The 21,226-nt window shown below is 37.4% G+C and overlaps 1 protein-coding gene across 8 annotated transcripts in view; it reads left to right on the plus strand.

Moving 5' to 3' along the window:
- The window catches only part of LOC129732658 (Kv channel-interacting protein 4-like), a 165,666-nt gene that overhangs the window by 113,592 nt on the left and 30,848 nt on the right, over positions 1–21,226 (plus strand). For all 8 annotated transcript variants that reach the window (XM_055693716.1, XM_055693720.1, XM_055693721.1 and 5 more), the window contains exon 4: positions 16,013–16,204. In XM_055693716.1, the coding sequence (XP_055549691.1) occupies positions 16,013–16,204 (192 nt within the window). The remainder of the gene's footprint in view (positions 1–16,012; positions 16,205–21,226) is intronic.

Raw genomic sequence — 21,226 nt, forward strand, 5'->3', positions numbered from 1 at the left:
CTTGTTTTCGAAATGCGGTTGTATTACTAATGAAAAACAACTTCAAACACAATATAATAACACAAGTTTTCAATTGCCCCTTGTAGAACACTAATATGACTACTTTCGTTGTTACTTATTTTCTAACATGTTTTGTGTGTTACTTGGGATGGAGGACCCCGCGTACCCGAACCTGTGTAGATACTGCCTGAAGCGGCCATGACCTGATAGGATCTGTGTCAGGTGGAAGTTAACTTCTCTATGGCACCTCCCGGTTCATCCGGGTACCACCGGAATAAGTCGGTACGTCCATCTACCGTTCGCGGAATTGGACCATTCCTGCTGCCATATAATGATCGAGAATGATCTTCTTGTACCTCGTATGCCCCTTGTGTCACGTTGGTCGAAGCATTCTACGTCCTCCCTAATGGCTAAAGAGCTTTAAAGATCGTTTTGAGGCACAGTCTTCGACTCTGACCACCGCTTGTTGCTCTGATTTGCGGTTATTCACACCCGTGACCTCCGTCTCATGATGCGCTAACTCCAGTGCATCCAGTCTTCGACCTTGCGTATACAGTGCACGGCCGTCAACTCGACCTCCTCGATCGACTCGCCGTATACCTCTAGCGTTCTATCGTCTGCAAAGCCAACGATCACAACTCCTACAGGGAACTTGAGTTTTAAGTACTCGATTCTGGAGGTATTTTCCCAGAATTTTGTACAGCGACACCGGCATAGCCTGTCGAAGCAAGCCCTCTTGCTTGCTTTTATCGCACTCTTTAGCATCGATCTTGCAGAACCGAATGGTGCGCGGCGCTACCGGGCAAACCGGGTCTACAATGTACTCTCCCAAATACTCTGCCGTCGACTATCACCATTTGCGAAGCTGTTCGTAGGGGACTGCTAAATGGGATTCATGCGTGCTAGCGCCACCACGGATCAGATATTCGCTGTTCGGCAGATCATGCAGAAATGCCAAAAATACAATGTCATCTATTTACCGATCGAAAACGAAGTACATTGAAGGAAGGGGCTCACGAGCAGACAGTGCTAACTTCCCACCTCGAGTTCAAATTGGCGATGCAATCGGAGTGATCGACGAGTTCATGTACCTGGGCTCACTGATAACCATCGACAACGATACCAGCAGAGAAATTCATAGGCGTATTATGACAGGAAATTGCGCATACTTTGGTTTCCAGAGGACTCTCCAAGCGAGTAAATTCTCAGCTGCCCCAAGTTGGCCATTTACAGGACACTGATCAGATTGGTAGTCCTCTACGGCCATGGAAGATGTTGCGTACCATCTTCGGTGGACTGCAGATGGAGAACGGGACGTGAAGAAGGTGAATGAATCATGAACTGCTAGAGCTGATTGGGGAGCCGCGTGAAAAAAGCCGCATGAAGAAAAATCCGCGCAAACAAAGCGCGTAAAAAGCGACCTTAGTGTATTTACAAAGTTGATAACCATTAACTTTGATTATAACAGATAAGAAAAAATTCTTGTTCTTGTCTTAGGATCGATAACTATTCTTCCATCGTCATATCCGTTATTAATGGTTGAATGTTTACAGAAAATAATCGTTGCATTTCGGGCTGCAAAAAATATGTTAGTGATTTAGATATTTAAAAATAATATTTCTTTATTTGTTCTGCTCGGTTGCTTATTTTACATTTTGTGTGTGTAACACTGTTTTTGTCGTAGACGTGTTCTTCAAGGCCAATAAATTATTGCTTACAGAGTTTTGCAATTTATCATATCGTTTCCAACTTTTTCCGAGCTGTGATATGTTTCATTAGTCGCCTCAAACCAAGTCTTGTTTTTTCCAACTACAATCGCATCACGTGCTCAGTTTGAATGTGAACTCTAAATTATTAATGCTCTCGTTTGCCTCAATTTGTCATGGCCGCATTCACTCAGTATTTAGACAATTAAAGACGAAGACTTAAGGTATCAAAACATTCGCAAAATTTGGCAAAAATATTTTCTTATTTCTAGCTATAGATTATGAAGATTAAGATTACTTCAATTAGACGTTCTGTGAACGTATAGATGAGACACTAGCTTTTTGTAAACACGCTAAAACTACTTTTTTGGCTTGATTTGGCTTTGGCGCTGATCGGCAATAAAGAATATACAATGCTGAACGACAGAAGGAATTTTAATATTTAAATATTCAATTTAGTAAGCTATTCAGACTGATAAATTGTTGGTAAAACCATTTGCAAAAGGAAGCATTCCCTTTCGACAGACAGCCAAGCACCACCCTACCGGTTTTCACCAAACAGAAACATTCGGTAGTTAGTCATTCAATTGGTGAAGAAAATATTTTCTGTTCTGGCTGCTCGCCGCCCCCGCCAAGCAAACTGTGCCGTGGAATCAAACCGCAATCCGCGTATGTAAACACGGGTATTAAAGCAGAACCGAGATAATTGAACCATTTTCCGGCAATTTCCGCACGGCCTGGGTTTGGCACTGCATACGCAACGCACCCACCACTCGCTCTACACAGTTCGCCCTTCTCAAAACATCATTCAATCGCGCAGTATGCGCTGTCGGGAAGAGCAATCTTATCTTACGTTAAATTTAGTAGTGTGAATACAGTTACGTACATATATAATTGTATTAAAAAAAAAAATACTTTGAGTTACACTATCAAAATGTCATTTCATCAAATATTAAGCGAAAGTAAATTTAATATTTAATACTAGACGATTACAAAATCGTGTAGTTTTATTTTCTCATGATTTTAAAACAAAATTTCAATTTTCATCGGAATTACCAAAACTGAGAGTCGAATTGAAACGTTAGACAAGAAAATGCGAAAGAAATGCAAAATTGCTTTTAATGGAGACGCATGGTTGATTGTATACTGACATGTATTACGAAGCGCGTACGTTCATCTGGCGAGGTAAACATTGCATTAGTAGCATGATGACTTTACTATTAAACTGTTTTATTGCTGCTAGAAAAAATTAGATACGTACTTCATTTACGATTAAATCTGCTTCAGTACTTCTGTTGACTGGTAGGTACTGAAACTTCGCCTTTCCCAGTTAGAAGGATCGATAATTTCACAAATGTTTCTCGTTGGGGCAACTCTCGATTATTTCATTAGTATCGTGTGTATGTGCACCAACGGGTTTAAAACTGCCGATATCGGAAAAGCGCCAGCCAAAATATCCGTCCACACCAGTGTCAGTGTGGTGCGGCAGCGAAAGCGATCTTGAGATCAACCTAGCCCGTGGTTCAGTACGTACGGTATTTCGGCGGTACAGTTTTTGCGTTTTCAATCAATTCTGAATCTTCCCTTTGGTGCGGTTCAGTGCAGTGTTTGTGAATAACATTGTTCAGACCGATCTTGAGTTGAAAATTAGCTGTTTATATGCTTATTTTATAAATCGCCTGCCGCTTGGTGGAAGAAAGGTCAAATTTTGATATCGAACAGCGCGCTTTGGGACCAAGGCAATCTCCTGTTTGGCCGTGGCCGCGTGGAAAGTCAAGTGCTTGTTGAGACTCTCGAGCAGCTTGAATTTGTTGAAATTTGACGGACGGCGCTCTAGTGGCAGCAGTCATCATCCAGTCTGTGCGCATTCAAGGCATAAATGAGAGGTGAGAGTTTGCAGTGCTTTGACGATCCATCGATCTCAATATTATTAGGACATTTTGCGTTGCCGCTGTAGCCTCGAGGGGATCGAATTTCCAAACAGCGCAGACTATTGACGCCTTCCCGACGACAGAGGTGGCAGCTAGCCTAGCAGCAGTGGTTTGCGATAGCAGTTGAGTGATTGATTCGCGTTCTGTTTTATCTTTAGTCGGTTGATACTAGTTGGAGGTACACGAAGTGGGGTTTTTTGTTCGGGCAAATTCATCAAATAAGAGTGTTGACAATAGACTGTGTACAAACGATAAATCTCCTAGCTGATGGCTTGTTTTGTCTTTTACTGTTGATTAGGAAGTTCGAAGCTGAAATCAAAAATGGGCATTCGAATGAACATTCGGCATATTATTTATGGTAAGTGATTTATGTTAAAAAAAAAAAAAAACAGAATGCTGTTGTTTGCTGTTGTTCTAATAGTGTTGGATGTCAGTAGTAGTAATAGTAGTAATACAATTATTTTACCTATCTACAACCTGTATCACATAGTTTATCCCTTCGTCCGACAGATATAATACTGTATATCTTTTATGTTAGACGTGAAACCGACGAATAGTGAGGTTTTTCCACTTTATTTCTTCATGTTCCGCTAGTCACATTCGTACCTCACGGGTCTGGCCAGACCCATAAACATTTTTGCGCTTTCTCTTTTTTTTTCTCCTAGGGAGACATAGCAATCACCATAAAAAAAAGGTTTCGATGCTGGGCCCATTGCATCGAATATAGATAAAGCATTTGCTGTCCAGTCTATTAGTTTTCTGTATTGTATATATGTGAAAATAATGCTCACAATCCTCCCACGTATTTCTTGGAAATAGTTCCGATGCCCCGTAGGTCATTATTCAATAAATCCGTTTATAAAAATTTTGAAGCTCATACATAAAAATAACGAAACTCCAGATTCTTAGAGATTCAAAGATCGATTCGAACGAATCTTGTTTTAAATGAAAAGCACCTTTTCAGATCCCTAACAAATTGGTTCATTTCAATTTTGTTTGGTTGGTTAGAAACGTGCTTATTGAAATGTGGATTTATTACAAATAAAGCCAGAGTAAGAGTTTTTATGCTTACATAATATAAGGTGAATAACACTAATCGACAAAAGCAAAAAAAGTTGCCCTGAAGCTCTAATTGGGAAAATTGAAAAAATATTGCTATTTTACCATTCTTGTGATTATTAATTGATGTGTCTCTAGTAAATGCAGAAGTGTGTCAAAAAGCCGCATAATATTTGCTCGCCGAGTTCATCGCTTCTACGTTTGCCTACAGAAAAACTTATTTAAGTCTCTGAAAAAGTTATCTAGGGGCACCAATATTTACAGGAACGGTTGAAAAGCTATGATCTTTCATTTTATTCGGGTTTGAGCTCTAGGGCAAAACCTGTTTTTACCAGTGTAATCAAAACTTGACAGTTATTAAAACTTAAATAATGGATTAATCAAAAAGCGCAAAAATACACAATAATTGCTGTATGTAAATAAGCGCGTGTAATTATGATATACTCGCCATTAAAAAAAAAATACAATTTTGATCGATTTTTGTGTTACTAAAAGACAGTTTCGCTAGTTATTGTAATTGTCGATATTAATCAAAATTCAGAAGTTTGCGGCCCGTTTGTTTCGACTGATTAAAATGGACTCCACTGCTTAAGCCGGTCCTTAACCTTTTTCCATTTTTGCAAGTTGAAGAAAATTTATCTAGACTTGTTCGCAGCCAAGTGCATATGGCACGAATAGGCTTTTTCCTTTAACGGAAATATTTTTATCATCCCAAAACAGAAATTTCTCACACCCTGGTGGTAAATCATGAAAATTAAGAGTAAAATTAAGATTAGATTGGGCCTCAGATACTTTCATAAGGTACACCAGTTCTAACAAGCAGTTTATCAGAATCATCCCTTAAATAGCTATCCGTTTAGTACGTTTAGTCAAGTAACTTAGTATCATTTTTGTGTTGTAAGAAGGAAACGGAAATTGGCCATTGTGCTAACATTAAACCTAACACTGGCGAATGCTTTTTCTATGTCTAGAAGAACTGCTCCAGTGGAATAGCCTTTTGATTTATTCTATTCGAATCATATTAGTGACTCTAAGTAATTGGTGAGTAGTAAAGCATTTATTTAATCATTACCCCTAAGTTGTCCTAGAAACCTGAATCAATTCATTCTTTGACAACAAAACGATTGAATAAATAACTCAAGCGCTAAATCTTAGCGCTTGAGTTATTTTTTTTGTACAGTGTATATTTTTTTATGGTGCATTTTTAATTCCATACAACTCATTCTCAGACAATTTTTCTATACAACCAACGGTTTCTGGGCTACAATGCTTCGAATAAAACCTATGCCAAAAGGCATACGCCCTCTTAGAATGTAACTCATGGGTGTAAAAAATCTCTCCACCTGTGAAAAATGCTCAGTTTACTAAGCCAAATACGTGTGTAAAGTTCCATTCAAATCAAAAATGGTCGATTAAATTTTCGCGTATTTCCAGACGATTTGAAATGATTTTGCTCTAGATGTGTCTTTGGTGTTTTCATCTTCGGAGATCTCCTCTGCAGTTTCGAACGTTTGAAATTGTCGCAGGAACACTACTGAAGACTACCAAAATTATAGTTCGTTGTTCATTAGATGGAAGACCTTTTTCTCCGATGCATTCGTCGATGAAACACACCTCTCTACTCTTCAGAAAACACTTCGTCTTGGAATCATACAAACGGCAGTTTGGAAAAGCGAACGGACGCGAAAAGTTTTCGTGTCACCATTTTCAGAGTTTCGATTGTGTTTTGTGAAAATATACAAATATTTATACAACTGGAATTACTCATACGAATACGAACTGGAGTTACTCATAGGAATTGGTTAACTGATCCCGTTGTTGCTGCCATGGAGTCAAACAACCTGTGCTCAAGGTCTTTTGTTGCTGTTCATCGCTGGCAGTTGACGCATCGTTTTGATATTGGAGTGCTGTGCATTACAGAAGACCAGCTCCGGTGGATATTCGCTGCAACGAGGATAGGGAGGCCGAAAGTAAAGGAGAATCATCGGTCTGCTTCGGTGCTTGGAACAGCTAAGTTTTTTTTTCTTTTTATTTATTCTTCTATTCTGGTGTGAGTTTTTTCTAACTTCGGTGGACGATCCACGCGATGGAGGTGGACAGTGTTCGGAAAAGACTGAAATCAGGGTCAAATAAATAACTCCTAGGGGTTGCTTCCTAGATTAACGATATCTTCGCGAGCATTGATCCTGAAACTATTGGCCATCGTTTGGTGATGGCTATGTAGTTCAAAATTTCACGGCTAGGGCGGCGCTGTCGCTAATTGCTAAAAGAAGCAATAATAATATAATAATAACCCGAACATTTTGAAGCGTTTTCAAGTGGCTTAAATCTTGTAGAAACGGTTTCCAGTGAATGCCTGCTCGATACATATACATATTGAAAGAATGACTTTTTTCCTACTAAATGCAGTTCCAGACCACTGTGCGTGGGCTTAAACCCACCCAATAGGGCGGATTTGGGTACTGAGGGCTCAAGACATTTTCGAGGGGCCCTTTTCTCTTGAAAAAATTGAGGTGGCAAGATTTTGAATTTTGATATGACTTTACGCTTTGCGGGAAGCTGACGAGTAAAAATAGGTCTTCTCACTCTGTCTTTACGTTTGACCCAGGACTGGGAGAGGCCCTCGTGTCGAAAGGCCCCCTTTGCCCCCCCCCTCCTTAAATCAGGGCCTACCGCCCAAACAAATTGCGTGTTACTGCCACAATTCTGAAACAAGCAAATGAGATTACTAGTGGCGAGCTTTTCACGCGAGAGTATCGCGTATACGTCCCTGCTCGCGTCGTGAAGATCGACGGTGTGGTCACAGAAACGGGTCTCACAGTTGAGGACCTGTTGAATTTCGGTATTGGTCGTTTTAAACATGCCATATTGAGAAAGGAAAGATACTAGTCTGTAAGCAGTTGAAGGCTTTTTTTAACAATTCAGAGTACAACTGACTGCAGGATGCGCATTGGAATGTATTACTGACGAAAATCATTACAACGTCCACAGGCTGAACCCAAAACACGGACCGAAATATTGTCTAATCTTGCTAACAATGGCTTTTTCTTTCTAATTTAACGTTAGAGTGGTTGAAGGATATCGGTTCTGTATTTCCAATCTACATTTTAAATTTTTTTGGACACTAGATTTTGGAGATCCTTCTGAAATAAAATACGAGCTAGTAATAATCATTCTTTTTCCTTTTTCGATAACAAGAATCATTACCTTAATTATTATTTACTAATCCATATTCCTTTCAGAGAGCGAGTAATGGCGCTATAACCATAAGCTAAAAATGCTAGGACTAGAGTTAGTACTCAAGTTCCAACCGTAACATTTGAAGCGAGTAAAGGCGCTATATCCTTGGTTTTGAAACCCGAACATAAGGAGGAAATACCTATGTTCCATCCCAGGAGATTGGTCAACAATGGAGTGTACTTTCTTAGCTTTTTCACTCCCAACGAATTAGGTGTATTACTTCTTACATACGGATCGGTTGGTACGGATTGTCCCCGATTTTAGATAATATTGTATTATATTGCGCTACACAGTAGGCCTGGCCGTTGACAAGAAAAATGTATGGAAATCATTTTTTAAATGATGGATATCATTTTCCAGGATCCTTTCAAGTACTGGCTGTGTTAGTGTAGACTAGACTAGACTAGACTAGAATCATACAAACGGCAGTTTTTTTATTTTTTTTTATTTTTTTGAATAAATTTTGCATATTTGTATCATTTTGGATCTAACAGTATTTTACATTTTAAGTGATCAGCCTTTTGGCTATGCATCTTTGTTTTATTGGGTTTTTTACAAGAAAAACTATTTGGATTTTAATGCTTTTATGCCTACTTCTCAACCCTGCTCATGTAATTACAAACGGCAGTCCTTTGTCGCCACCTCAAGTCCAATCAGTATGCATGGTCTTGACTTTGTATCCCATTTCTGTCGTTTTTTTTTGGCACTTGCACCTTGGCCTTCGTTTTAAACACTCTAACATGAGAAACATTCCGTCCGCTCCAACCTCATCAGGGGTCAAGTCATTTCCGCAAGTGGGAAATCGGTGCACTAGATAAACCGCTGCTGCTTCGTTCTCTGCCCAGAGAGATTTTGGAAGGTTCGCTTCCAATACCATTCAAAGTGTCCGTTCGGTGATTGTTTTGTAGGCACGCTCCGCCAGTCCATTCTGCTCAGGCGTATAATCGTTGATTGTTTGGTGCCGTATTCCAATCTTTTTCAAGAAACTTTGAAATCCGTTATTGATATATTCCTTTCCATTATCTGTTTGCAAGATTTTTATCTTTTGCTCGCACTAGTGCTCTGCTTATGCTTGGAATACCTTGAAACGACCAAGGACCTCTTCTTCAGGTTTTGTCTTTAAAAAGTCAACGGACATCTTCCGAGATCGATCGTCGATTAACGTTACATAATAACGATTTCCTGGTGGTGACGATACCTCCTGCTATGTCGGAGTGAATCACTTCAAGCAATTTCTCTGCTCTCGTTCACCTCTTGCTAAATGGAATGCGGGTCTGCTTCCCTATTGGACACACGGTGCAATCGCTGCGTTGTTCGTTTGAAGTTTGCATTCCGCAGGCGACGCCACTCGCCAACTTTTTCACGCCGTTGTAGTTGAGATGTCCCATCAGAGCTCAACACTTCCTAAATAGCCCTATGACGAGCAACTGCGCCAGCTTGAATAAATCATTCTCGACGACTCCAATTGCTACCAGTTTACCTTGCATATTGTAGATCTCACAGCCACTGGATTTGAATACAACCTTGAATCCCTTTTTCACAATCTGTACCACCAGATTTGTCGACAGACGAGGTATGAATTGCATATCGTGTACTGGAATCTCAGTTTTATTTTTCTGGCACGCTGAATGAGCCTTACCACAAGCTTCATTTTTCTTCGTTTTCTCGTTTGCAGCAACTACAACTATATTTCCGCTTCCTACGTCTTCCAGCAGTTCCTGATCCCACGTCATATGTCCAGTTGTTCTCGAATCTAGGTACCACTGGTTCACCATGCAAAATGCATCTGCCTTCTTACTTCCGGTTCCAGAATTCTCCTGACAGAACTTTGCGATGTGACCGAACTTGCTGCTTTTTCTACACTGTGGGCCTTCACTTGGCAACAGCTCTTTCTTCCAGCTGGTCTCGAGGTATGATGCTGGCCTAACAAGCCAGTCGTCGTATGTTCGAGTCCCGGCTCGGGAGAGACTGTTCGGTTCGTGTCAGTAGGATCGTAGCGCTAGCTCCGCAATTGTACTGTATACTTAACAGTTGGCTGCGAAGTCTGTGTACAATACAACAGAAGGTCGAGTTCCGATACGGAATGTAGCACCAAGGCTTAGCTTTCTTCCTGCAGCGGAATTGTTGTTATAGAATCCCCCCTTATAGCCGTTCCAGAGTTCTTTAGAGCCATAACCATGGGTTGATATGATGTTATGTTAGATATGTTAGTTGATATGTTGATATGTTAGAAATATTGCATTCATAAATTTTTGTTCTCATCTGATTATACTTAGATTATAGTCTGACAGAGCAACTATATCAATGCAAATTCTACCAAATTACATAATCATTGTCTCACTAATTTTAAAAACTCAAAATCTAATAAATATTTTTCAATTTTAAAAAACATTTATAAAACAAATTACTTAAATCAGTCATAAACCGAACAGATTAGCAAAAGACTCATCAATAACACTGTAATATTTTCTTAGATTCATTTTTTTTTAAAGATCATGTAATATTATTTTCATTTAATTATATTCCGATAACTTTCACAATACTAGCAACAACAACGAAAAGTTGCAAATAAAATACAGAATAAAAAACACAAGACGAATCTCACATCTTAAAACAAAAAAAACGTTATAAATATCTATAAAAATATTTTCCTTAAAAAAAAAATCTTAAAATTTAACTTTAAGACCTCCTATAACAACAATAAAATAGATATTAGAATAAATGAAATATAAGAATATTGAACGTTTAAGAAAAAAAAAATTTTTTTTGTTTATTTTTCTTTCGCAAATGACTTAATTATAATAACCCATAACAAAACTTATTCAACTTATAAGGAAAACAAATTACCACTAATTAAGTAGAACTAATTATGTAGATTAATTATAACACCTAGAATTCAAATCATCCCTAAATACAAAACCAATTTCAAAACCTTAGCCAACCCTACATTAATTACATAAATACATTTCATCAATTGCACAGTTATTATCTTCAAAGCAAAATCTTATCCTTACAGCTTGATCAAACACATATATTCAATCAAAAATAAAAAAACAAATTCTTTTTTCAACACATAGCGATTCAACGTTACATAACTTCAAATTTCTAGACAATCTTCATCATCCACAATAGATTGGAGCGTTGGAGAAAGATCACAGACATCTCAATAAATATCTGAGATCTTTACCCAATAAGCACCAATGGATTGGGACGATACGACAAAATCTTCCTGATGTAGATTTCAAAATAAATGTAGAAGGAAGTATATATTTTAAAGAATATTTGAACAACAAATTGAAAAAACAAAAACAAAAAAAAGGTGCATTAACATACTAAGGAAATGAGGTAATACATCTTTTACAATTTTTCTACATGACCAATATATGAATACAAATTTTTAACAAATTTGAATTTATAAAATTCAAATTTTTCCCTAAGAGGGGTGGTGTAATAGACTTATTCCAAGCACCATTTAGAATATAAGTAAATATAAAACAAGCGGTGCGATCATATATCATAAACCATAAAACGACGGTGCGATCACCCGCTGCATCAGCAGAAAAGGGTATTGCTACCGACGTGTACAATAAACTGATCGCTCAGTGCGATTCATTCGAGTACCAACGTTCGTCGTGTCTTTACTGCGAGATGACACTCCCGGGTCCGGCTAGGAAGCCGGAACATTTTAGTTACCTCACTACAGCAGCAAGACAGATGAGCAAAGTTCATTTTCTTTGATAAGATTTACCACAATGAAATTAGGAAATCGTTCCAAAGCAGAAAGAAAACAAACAACCGGCGCTCCCCTTTTAAAAATTTGCCCAGTTGTCAGTTCATCCAACTAACAAACACGATTCGCTAGTTGGGTGGCTGTCATGTTCCAACCAACGAATTTCGGCTGTAATTATGTTCCAAATATATGACGCGAATTTTTTTTTATCGTGGTAATCTCCTCATATTGAGGTTGGACTTGACTACATAGAGACTCGATAAAATTATATATAGACTTGATTAGACTAACCCGTTCATCTGATATCACTATCGTTCAAATCGGTTGTGTAGTTTCTGAGATAATGAAGTCTCGTAATTTTCACATTTTGATACATTACAGACGAAGTTACAGTCCGATTACAGTAAAATTCAATAGGGTGTTAGGAGCCAGGTAGACCCTTCATTTGTCACTAGTTTTGTGAAAATCGATTCAACCATCTTTGAGAAAAATGAGTGAGTTCAAGTAGTCTTCGGAATATGTTTATTTTCAAAGCAGGATTTCACATTTTTAAACATAACAGGCAAAGTAAAAATCCGATCACAAAACAAATCAATAGGGTCTTATGGGGCAACTAGACCTTCCATATGATACTGATTTTATGAAAATTGGTCCATCCATCTCTGAGAAACATGAGTGAGATCAAATAGTCTCCAGAACACGTTTCTTTTTATAACTTTTGAACCACATCTTCATAAAATTCAAAAGTTAAGGGTTTTTAGGTAGCTCGCTCATTTAAAATCAATTTTGTTTAAATCGGTTGTGTAGTTTCTGAGATAATGAACCTTCGTGATTTTCACATTTTGTTAAATAACATACAAACTAAACATCCGATTACAATAAAATTCAATGAGGTTTTGTGGGGCAACTAGACCTTTGATTTGAGAATAATTTCATGAAAATCAGTCCGGCCATCTCTGAGAAAATCGAGTGAGATTAAAAAGTTGCACATACACACACATACAGAAAATGTTCAGCTCGTCGAACTGAGTCGAGTGATATATGCCATTCGACCCTTTGGAGCACTTTGATACCTTCGGTTTTGCCAGTGATTGCTGTACCTTTTTAGGAGAAAGGCAAAAATGTGAATTTTATAAATATTGATGATAGAGACAGATTGAGAGGCAGGGAGTAACCTAGTCTAGTCTAGTCTATACTAACACAACCAGTACTTGAAAGGATCCTGGAAAATGATATCCACCATTTTAAAAAATGGTTTCCATACATTTTTCTTGTCAACGGACAGGCCTACTGTGTAGCGCAATATAATACAATATAATCTAAGAACGGAGACAATTCGTAACAACCGATCCGTATGTATTTCCTCCTAATGTTCGGGTTTCGAAACCAAGGATATGAAGAATGATTACTTCTAACTCGTATTTTATTACAAAAATTTTTTAGATTGAGATACAGAGAATAACCTAAATCAATTACTGTCATGTTACAACTCATCCTCAATCTAGATTGATTTGCAATAGAGAAATGAGTGCGAGAAAATATTGAAGAGAGAGAGAGAGAGAGAATAGGAGAGAACTACTTAGAAGATAAAGTGTTTCACTGTTATTATTAGCGATACCACTTACTGTGCAACGCTCGTACTATTTAAATTAACCGTTGCGTAGTTCAGTCAACGATCAATTCAATCGGACATCCGGAAGTCGTAGCTCGAAGCGGTTAAAACCTAAATTCTTTGGCCGATAAAAGAGAAACATAAATTTTTTAATATCGAAATAAAACTGTTTATGCCAAATGTTTTAGAAACGGATATATCGTCGAGTCAGTAGGTTTTCGAACTGAAGAAAGAAAGTCGATTTTTCTGTGAAAAAAATTTTAAGAAAAAACCACATCTCGAAGTTTTAAGCATTGCTATATTTGGTATAAAATAAAGCTGCTCGAGTCGATAATTTCATATCGACAATTTATGTGCATTTTTTCATCGCTCATATAAGTGAAACTTTGACTGCTTTAAGGCTACACATCCCGAAGTCCCATCAACCCTCTGGTGCCCAGTGCCGCCTTTAGACGGTCTTCAGTTAAACCTCTAAAATGCTTCAATCACAACTAAAAACATGTTTATGAGTCATTCCATACGAAGTGTACATGCCACTTGGACACGACCATCACCGATTTTGCTTAAAGTTGGGGGAATTATTCGTCTTCTGTCTCTCTAAAAAAATCCCAATTTTGATATCGATTGGAATACCCCCGCTCTCTAGGACCCCCCTCTTTATTGCAAAGTCACGCAATTTTTGTCAAAATTCTCTTTTTTCTTTTTCTTACAATTCATAGACGTAAGATGACCGAAAAATACTAATAGATGATTTTTGAAGAAAATAAACCAAGGAATCCAGGAAAAATATAAGTTTTGACCGGAAGTATTGTTAGATAAATTATTTCTGTATTTGAAAACTAAATTTACAGTTTTCGGCAAATGCAGCCATTTTTATTTTAAATTTGATAATTTCATCGTGTTCCTTGGAAAATTTCACATGAGAAACAACTATCATCTCGAGGTAATGTGAGCCAATCTTGAGATATAACATTTTTACGAAAAATTAATTACGAGATTCAGAACTATTTTCGTAAAAATGCTATATCTCGAGATTGGCTCATATTACCTCGATTTGGGATTTTTCCAAAGTGACAGTAGATGAATAATTCTCTCAACTTTGAGCAAAATCTGTGATGGTCGTGTCCAAGTTTGTGCTTTTTCGTGGTCACTTCGTATGGAATGACCCTTATGATGATTCATAGTGATTTTTTTGAAGTCCGTCTAAAAAACTAACTTGGGCACTAGAGGGTTAAGCCGAAATTTTTCATGAGAACTTTCTGCGGGGAGACCAACTATACAATTGGTGTTAGGCAATCGGGGCCAGTCACAAAGATATTCAACAAGACGGTCGCAGTGGCTCTCTTACTCCCAATGGCCTTAAGGCGTACAAAAAAAAATTACAGAAAAAAAGCGTCAATTCAAGAGCTAACTTAAAATCGGGCTGAAAACATGTCATGAAATTCTATCGGAAAACCATAAAGCTTCGTAATAGATCATTGCACGATGAAGTTATTTGACAGTTCCAGAAGGTACATTTTGCAGACTTAGATTTATTTTCGATGGAGCCGAAAGAGGTTGTGGTGGGAAAAATGCAATCACTTCCACTTCCAATTCTAACACCTTGTAAAGAAACCTTCCGGAACTAAAAGTAAGGTTAGGCCGCTCCATGCATTGATCTATAGTGTTGCAAATCAAGGGTTGCCAGGTGCTACGGCAACCTCAAAGATTTTAAATTTGCGACTGATGATGATTTTTCCGGTCATGTTTAAAAGAGCGGTTCAGAGAGATCTTCACTTACCTTTCTCAAAAAATTGACAAACAGCAAATCGATTGTATGTTACGTCAAACCCGGCATTGGAAAACAGAGGTAGAAAACCTATTCAAGAGTGGATAGTTTTTCAACGGACCAGCTGCCAGTTGGGGTCAATTTCCAATTAGGCTCTCTTCCCAGAATCAGCCGCTAAACACGATTCGTTAGCATATAAATTGCGAATTTCTGTTTTTTACCCAAGGCGCTAAGAACACATAGCATGTCGCTGGCCGAGTAATGACAACGAAAATAACGAATGGAGTGTGGTGGTGTCCAAAAGTTCTTTTGGACAAATGCCACAACAGATCTAATTACACGTTTTTGTTTGGGACCTAGCAGAAAAAAAAGTATCATTCAAACGTAATATCGGATTTTAAAGTGGAAAAAGCATTTTACTATTAATATAAATTTGTTTTGGCACCTATGTTTGTTTTTAGTTTTCAATGAATAATTTTATGAATGTGGTTTTTCCACCACATTGTAATAACGCAACGTTAATCGTCAATCTTCGAAGTGACACTTATGATTGTCTTACGTAATCAATCAAACAAAATTTGGAGTTAAATAGGAGACTCAACATTTTCTATTCATTCTCATTTCTACTACAAAGTCGTACTACGTTCAACGATGAATCATAAGCTCTCAAGTGGATTGAGGAAAATAGAGGCGATGAAAAAGCTTTAGCAAATTGACCTGGCTCAAAATAAAAGAGCACTTTATAACCATCAGGGCAAACTGCTGCTGAGTAGTTTTCACAATTTCCCCATTTCCCCGAAGCTTGGCTTGGACAGCTGAAAATTGAAAATTGAAAAATTGTTCAACTCGGCAGTTGCCGGTGCGGAAAAAACAACCAAAACCGCGTGGTAATCATGCCGGTGATGAAATATTTACCAACTTCTCATGCTAACTGTTTCATTTCTCTTTTTCGTTTGCACCACACAGAACCGGAAGCCGAAGATCTGCCCGTTCCACAGCGCTACTACCCAGACTCGCTTGGCGAACTGACACGGACCGCCCGTTTCACCGAGGACGAAATCAAGCGAATATACCGTGGCTTCAAGGCGGAGTGCCCTACCGGCATCGTCAAGGAGGAAACCTTCAAGGGCATCTACTCGCAGTTTTTCCCGCTCGGTGGTAAGGACAGGGCAAAACAAAGCTCGTCTCTCTATTCTCTAGAGACGACTTGTTAGAAGTTGTTCATACCTTTATTGCGGTAGGGAACATGACGCCTTCAGATTGTTTAGGCTATTTTTGTTGATAAAATTTTAGAGCTTGAATTTATTAAGTGTCTCATTGTAAAAGAGGCCACATGTTATATATGGTAAACTTTTTTTGACATTTTTTTTAAATTATGAAATGAAATTTTTAATCAGTTGTCGAAGCCATCATCTTTTCTTATTTGTTTCGTTCCGCTACCGCATATTTTTATACCTTAGAATAATATTTACAGCATAACACTTAAATGACGATTTGGTGTAGTTAATAAACAGTCCATCCATTGGCAATTATGTCCTTGAACGCTTACATTGCATTGGTACCGGCTGTCGATTGCTCAGGGTTAGGTTCTGAACTTTAAGATATGTTACAGATTTAGGTTATGAGTGTTTGGAAAAGCTATGGAACTTTTTCTTCTGTATTATAGCCGCACATCTAGAAACAATTATTCCGAGTTTGTGCTGATTAAATTCAGATTGAAACAGAGCTACTGTTGTATTTATTTTGTCAAGCGTTATTTGAAATTCAGTTTTCAAATGTTGTTTACATTAATGAGGAAAGCTGAGCCACGCCAGCACAGTCTGTTCGATCGATCCCGTTGAAATGTCTGTTTGTTTGCTAAACACGCATTTGGATTTAGTTCATACGATGTACCTGCTACCGGTTCATTAAAATTTGCGGTTATGCAGACCGAACCAGTTGTTTACCATGGCTGTTGGATAACATACAAAACGTTGACATTTATTTACAAACGTAGAAGTGAAAATGAATTTAACTAGCAACAATTTCGAAATGATGTCAGAGAAACACGTGCTAAAGAAATGCATTCCATCCCAAGTGTGCAAAAAGTACAAATGTTTCAACGACTTTCTAAGATTTGGCACAAGCTTTGGGAAAATGTTCATATAAGGTTACTATGCCAAAATTCCAAGTTTTGTGCCGGAATTTTGAGCGACAATGTTGCCAGATATGCTCTTGTCGCTTTCGAAAAAGTGAATTGCATTTTTCGGGAGTTTAATATATTTTGATTTAAAATTTGATGATTGCGTGTTCTTTAGAAAATTTTACACGAAAAACACCTATCACCCCGAAGTATTATGAGCAGAACTCGAGTTACAGTATTTTTAAGAAATAAAGTCATTTGTTTTCCGGATTAAGCAATCTTCTTTTCTAAGTTTTTTGTATTCCCGGATATGTTATATTGATCAACGGACATTCTAAAAATTACATTTAAAAATAAATAGTCAAAATTCCAAAAAAGTCAATTTCGTAATGCAGTATTGCCAGATATGTTATTCATGCATTTGAAAAATTGAACGGCTTTTCTAGTTTATTTCTAGACATTATGTATTTAAAGCCATTGACAAAAGAAAATAAGGGGTTTTGACGATAAATATCACTTTTATCGAAAAGGGGAGCGTCTCACGGAATAAGCGGTGGTCCATTTGGCATCAAAGTTAGAATTTTCGCATAGTGACGTTGTATGAACAATTCCCCAAAGTTTGAGTCAAATCTGAGAAGGTCACGAGGTATGCAGACTTGAAATGGGATAGGCTGTTTGGTCATATTGTGGTAAATGTTTTATACATATCCCCCCCTCGGTGAGCATCTGATATTGTTTCCACTTTGTCGAACGTGGACTTTTTATTTCATAGTTGTTTCAAAGTTGTTACTTTTTTGGTTCGTCGAAATTCGAGTTGATTTTTCCTATGTAGATTTTTTCAACTCTGTGGTGTAGTTCAAAGTGTTAGTATCAAATATTCGAACAACAACTTTTAATTACAGCGTATACTAAAACACACGAAAGCTTTCTAAAAACCTAGTGAAGGTAATCTTTATACCCAAAAAAAAATTAAGTATAAGGGTTCATTTAAAGCTCCGTCATTTAGCGTTGAATTGCCCATTTCAAAAGTAAGAGCTTCATTCTTTGTTGAAGATTATCCACAGCAGAAAAACAAGGATGAATAATACATATAAAAAAAGATCAATATATGTTAGTTCGCAGAATGTATGGCAGAATGGCTAGTTATAGACGAGATATGATTCCAATCAATCAAACTATAGCAGTCGAGCATACAGCACAAAAAGAACTGAATTTATGGCGGAAATGTTCTTGGTATAAATAATTCATTTGCCTCATCCTAAAACAATAGTTTACGCAAATGTGTGCGAATATATCTAAACTAAATGGTAAAATGGTTGAATGCAGCTGCCTTCGCCCCAGAAGAAACTTTGGGTATGGTCATCAACAATAGATATAGTGAAGAGTTCAAGAACAGATTAATTCTCCATTTGAAATACAGCTTGTGTCAATAGCCACGAAAAAATTAGCGTAAGAATATAATTTTTCACCAGACTATGTTTCAGAAACGATTGACGGCAGATGAAAAGTTGTAGGAAGTACAATAACAATAACACGGTGCAACATTTTTTTTGCCTTGGATTCTATGTATGATTTTATGAAGAAGTTTGATGTGAAAGTAAATTTCCCCGAGTTTGGATATATTTCGCCTTAAGGGACAACAATGACGCCATTTTGGTTTTTTGAAAAATCGGAAGTTTTCGATGTTTTTTCGACGCCACTTTGTTTTGAAGCCAAATATCAACATTCTAAGAGTTTGTCCACATATTATCACCTTCTTACCAATCTTTAAAAAAACAGATCTTAAATAGGACAAAACCTGAGCTCAAACGGTAATTCTACGAATATTTCGAGCAGCTCGGCCCCCGTGTGTTAAATTGAAATACTCGGAATCTGTAAGGTGAAATACAAACATAAGTGTATCGTTTTGTCCTCTATCTTTTTCTCTGTCAGCACTTGTTTTCAGATTCTAAAACCGATTTAGCAAACTTTAACAATAATCAATTGAAGTACCCTATTGAGGGCCACTATTCCCATCACCCCGAACCTTTTAAGCAGTTTGCATCTGTTTTGCAGGGGATTTTCTTCAGCACCCAAATACCGCCTGAATAGCTGCAACTTTTTTCGTTTGATGTTTTTTCAAAGATTTTTCTGTGTTGAACGGTATTTTATGTATTCGTAAGAAAGCTAGTTAATCAGGGTTTTCGTTTTCATCATTGAAATTGTCGATATTAATCAAAATTCAGGAGATTGAGGCCCGTTTATTTCAACTGATTGAAATAGGCGCTCCTGCTTAAGCCGTTCCTCACCCTATTTCACAAAGCAATATAATATCGAGTATGTGGAGCATGAATGGTAAACCGCTAATATCTAAAAGTGGTAGTCAAATTATGTTTTATATTGAGTGAAAAAGTCTCAGAGATCGATTGGTACGTATCTGATCCACGTAAAATGTCAGCAACATGTCGATTTTGCCCCAATTCCCCTACAATATCAAAATAGGTTTTTCCCGACGCTAAATTAACTTTTTCGAAATCTGTTTAATGTGATATTAATAGTGTGAGCGATACTCAGATACAATAACAATTTGTCTTCACATGGTCCCCATTTTTGAGGAGGGGACCGGTCAAAATATAAAAATCTCGTTTCAGCTAGGAGGTAGAATCATCATTGTCGATCAATCAATAATTATGTACAAGACCCTCAATTTTCTTTTTATTTTATTATTTATTTATTATTTATAACTATGTTGTCCAACTATATTTGGAAATTGTCATTTTTCTTGTGGACAAATAAAGTACGCATTATAGTGATTCAACGTTCAATTTTTCTTTATTTTAGTATTTATTTTGGCCACCTTTAGCTTCAATCACGGATTGCAGGCGTCGAGGCATACTTTCAACGAGGTTTTTAATATGTTGGGAGTCGATATTTGTCCAAGCTTTTTCCAAAGCTTCAAACAGTTTGTCGCGGTTGGTGACATCTCCCTTGTCGACATTTTGTTCCAAAATCGACCACAAATTTTCTATCGGATTTAAGTCCGGGCTTTGTGATGGCCATTTCAATAGCTTGATACGTGAAGCACGCAAATACGCAGTGGTTTTGTGGGCGGTATGCTTAGGATCATTGTCTTGTTGAAAAGTGAACTTCTTCTCTAAGCCAACCTTTCGCGCCGACTCTGTAAGATTTCTCTTTCAAATGCTGATGTAATAGTCTGCCGTCATTATGCCATCAATTTTCTGTCGATGTATTTTTGAGCGAATTTGAGGCGTTTGATCCTGCAGAAATAAACCTCAGCCAAAAATGTATGCTGAATACGAAGTAAACAAATCTGTGAACCTTTCGAATCAAAGGTCGTCGTTGAGCAAATCCACTCTTATAACCCATTTCCTGTTAGCACAGTTCGTTCAGAGATATTTAAATCAGCATTTTCACGAATCACTCGGCTGGTAGCGAAAGGATTTTTTGCCACTTCTCGAGAAATTCGGCGATCATCGCTAGTTGTAGTTTTCCGCTTCCTTCCTCTACCGGTCCGATCGGCTACACTGTAATTAAATGCCACGATTACTTCAAGTGTTTTTGCACTTGACTCGATTCGTCACGTCACACTGCAAATTGAAGTGATTTAGTGTTGATTTCACAATGATTAACACTTTCTAATGAAATGATCTTGCGTTGAAAACTGTTCAATGGAAATCACCATCATATTACAATGAATGTCTCTTGAATTTGCACCACTGTTCAAATCAATTGAATTACAGCTGCGATTCCAATTGACAAACGTCAAAAACATAAAACGAAACAAAAATAGTCGAGATGGCGCAAGGCGCAAGCAGCACATTTTCCCCGGAGATTAAAAATTTGTTTGGAAGTAAGTTCTATTGAATCTTTGATATTTCTTTGATATTAATAAAATAATAATAAAACAACTCTTTTACAGATCCCGAAATCGAATACACCGACACAGCGACAGTGGTCATTTTGTAATCAAATTGAAAACCTAGAATAAAATAAAATTGAAAAATCAAAAATAAACAGAAACCTTTTAAATTTATTGTGATTAGCAGATAATATCCAAA

Source organism: Wyeomyia smithii, chromosome 3 (genome assembly GCF_029784165.1).
Source record: "Wyeomyia smithii strain HCP4-BCI-WySm-NY-G18 chromosome 3, ASM2978416v1, whole genome shotgun sequence".
NCBI classification, from domain to species: domain Eukaryota; kingdom Metazoa; phylum Arthropoda; class Insecta; order Diptera; family Culicidae; genus Wyeomyia; species Wyeomyia smithii.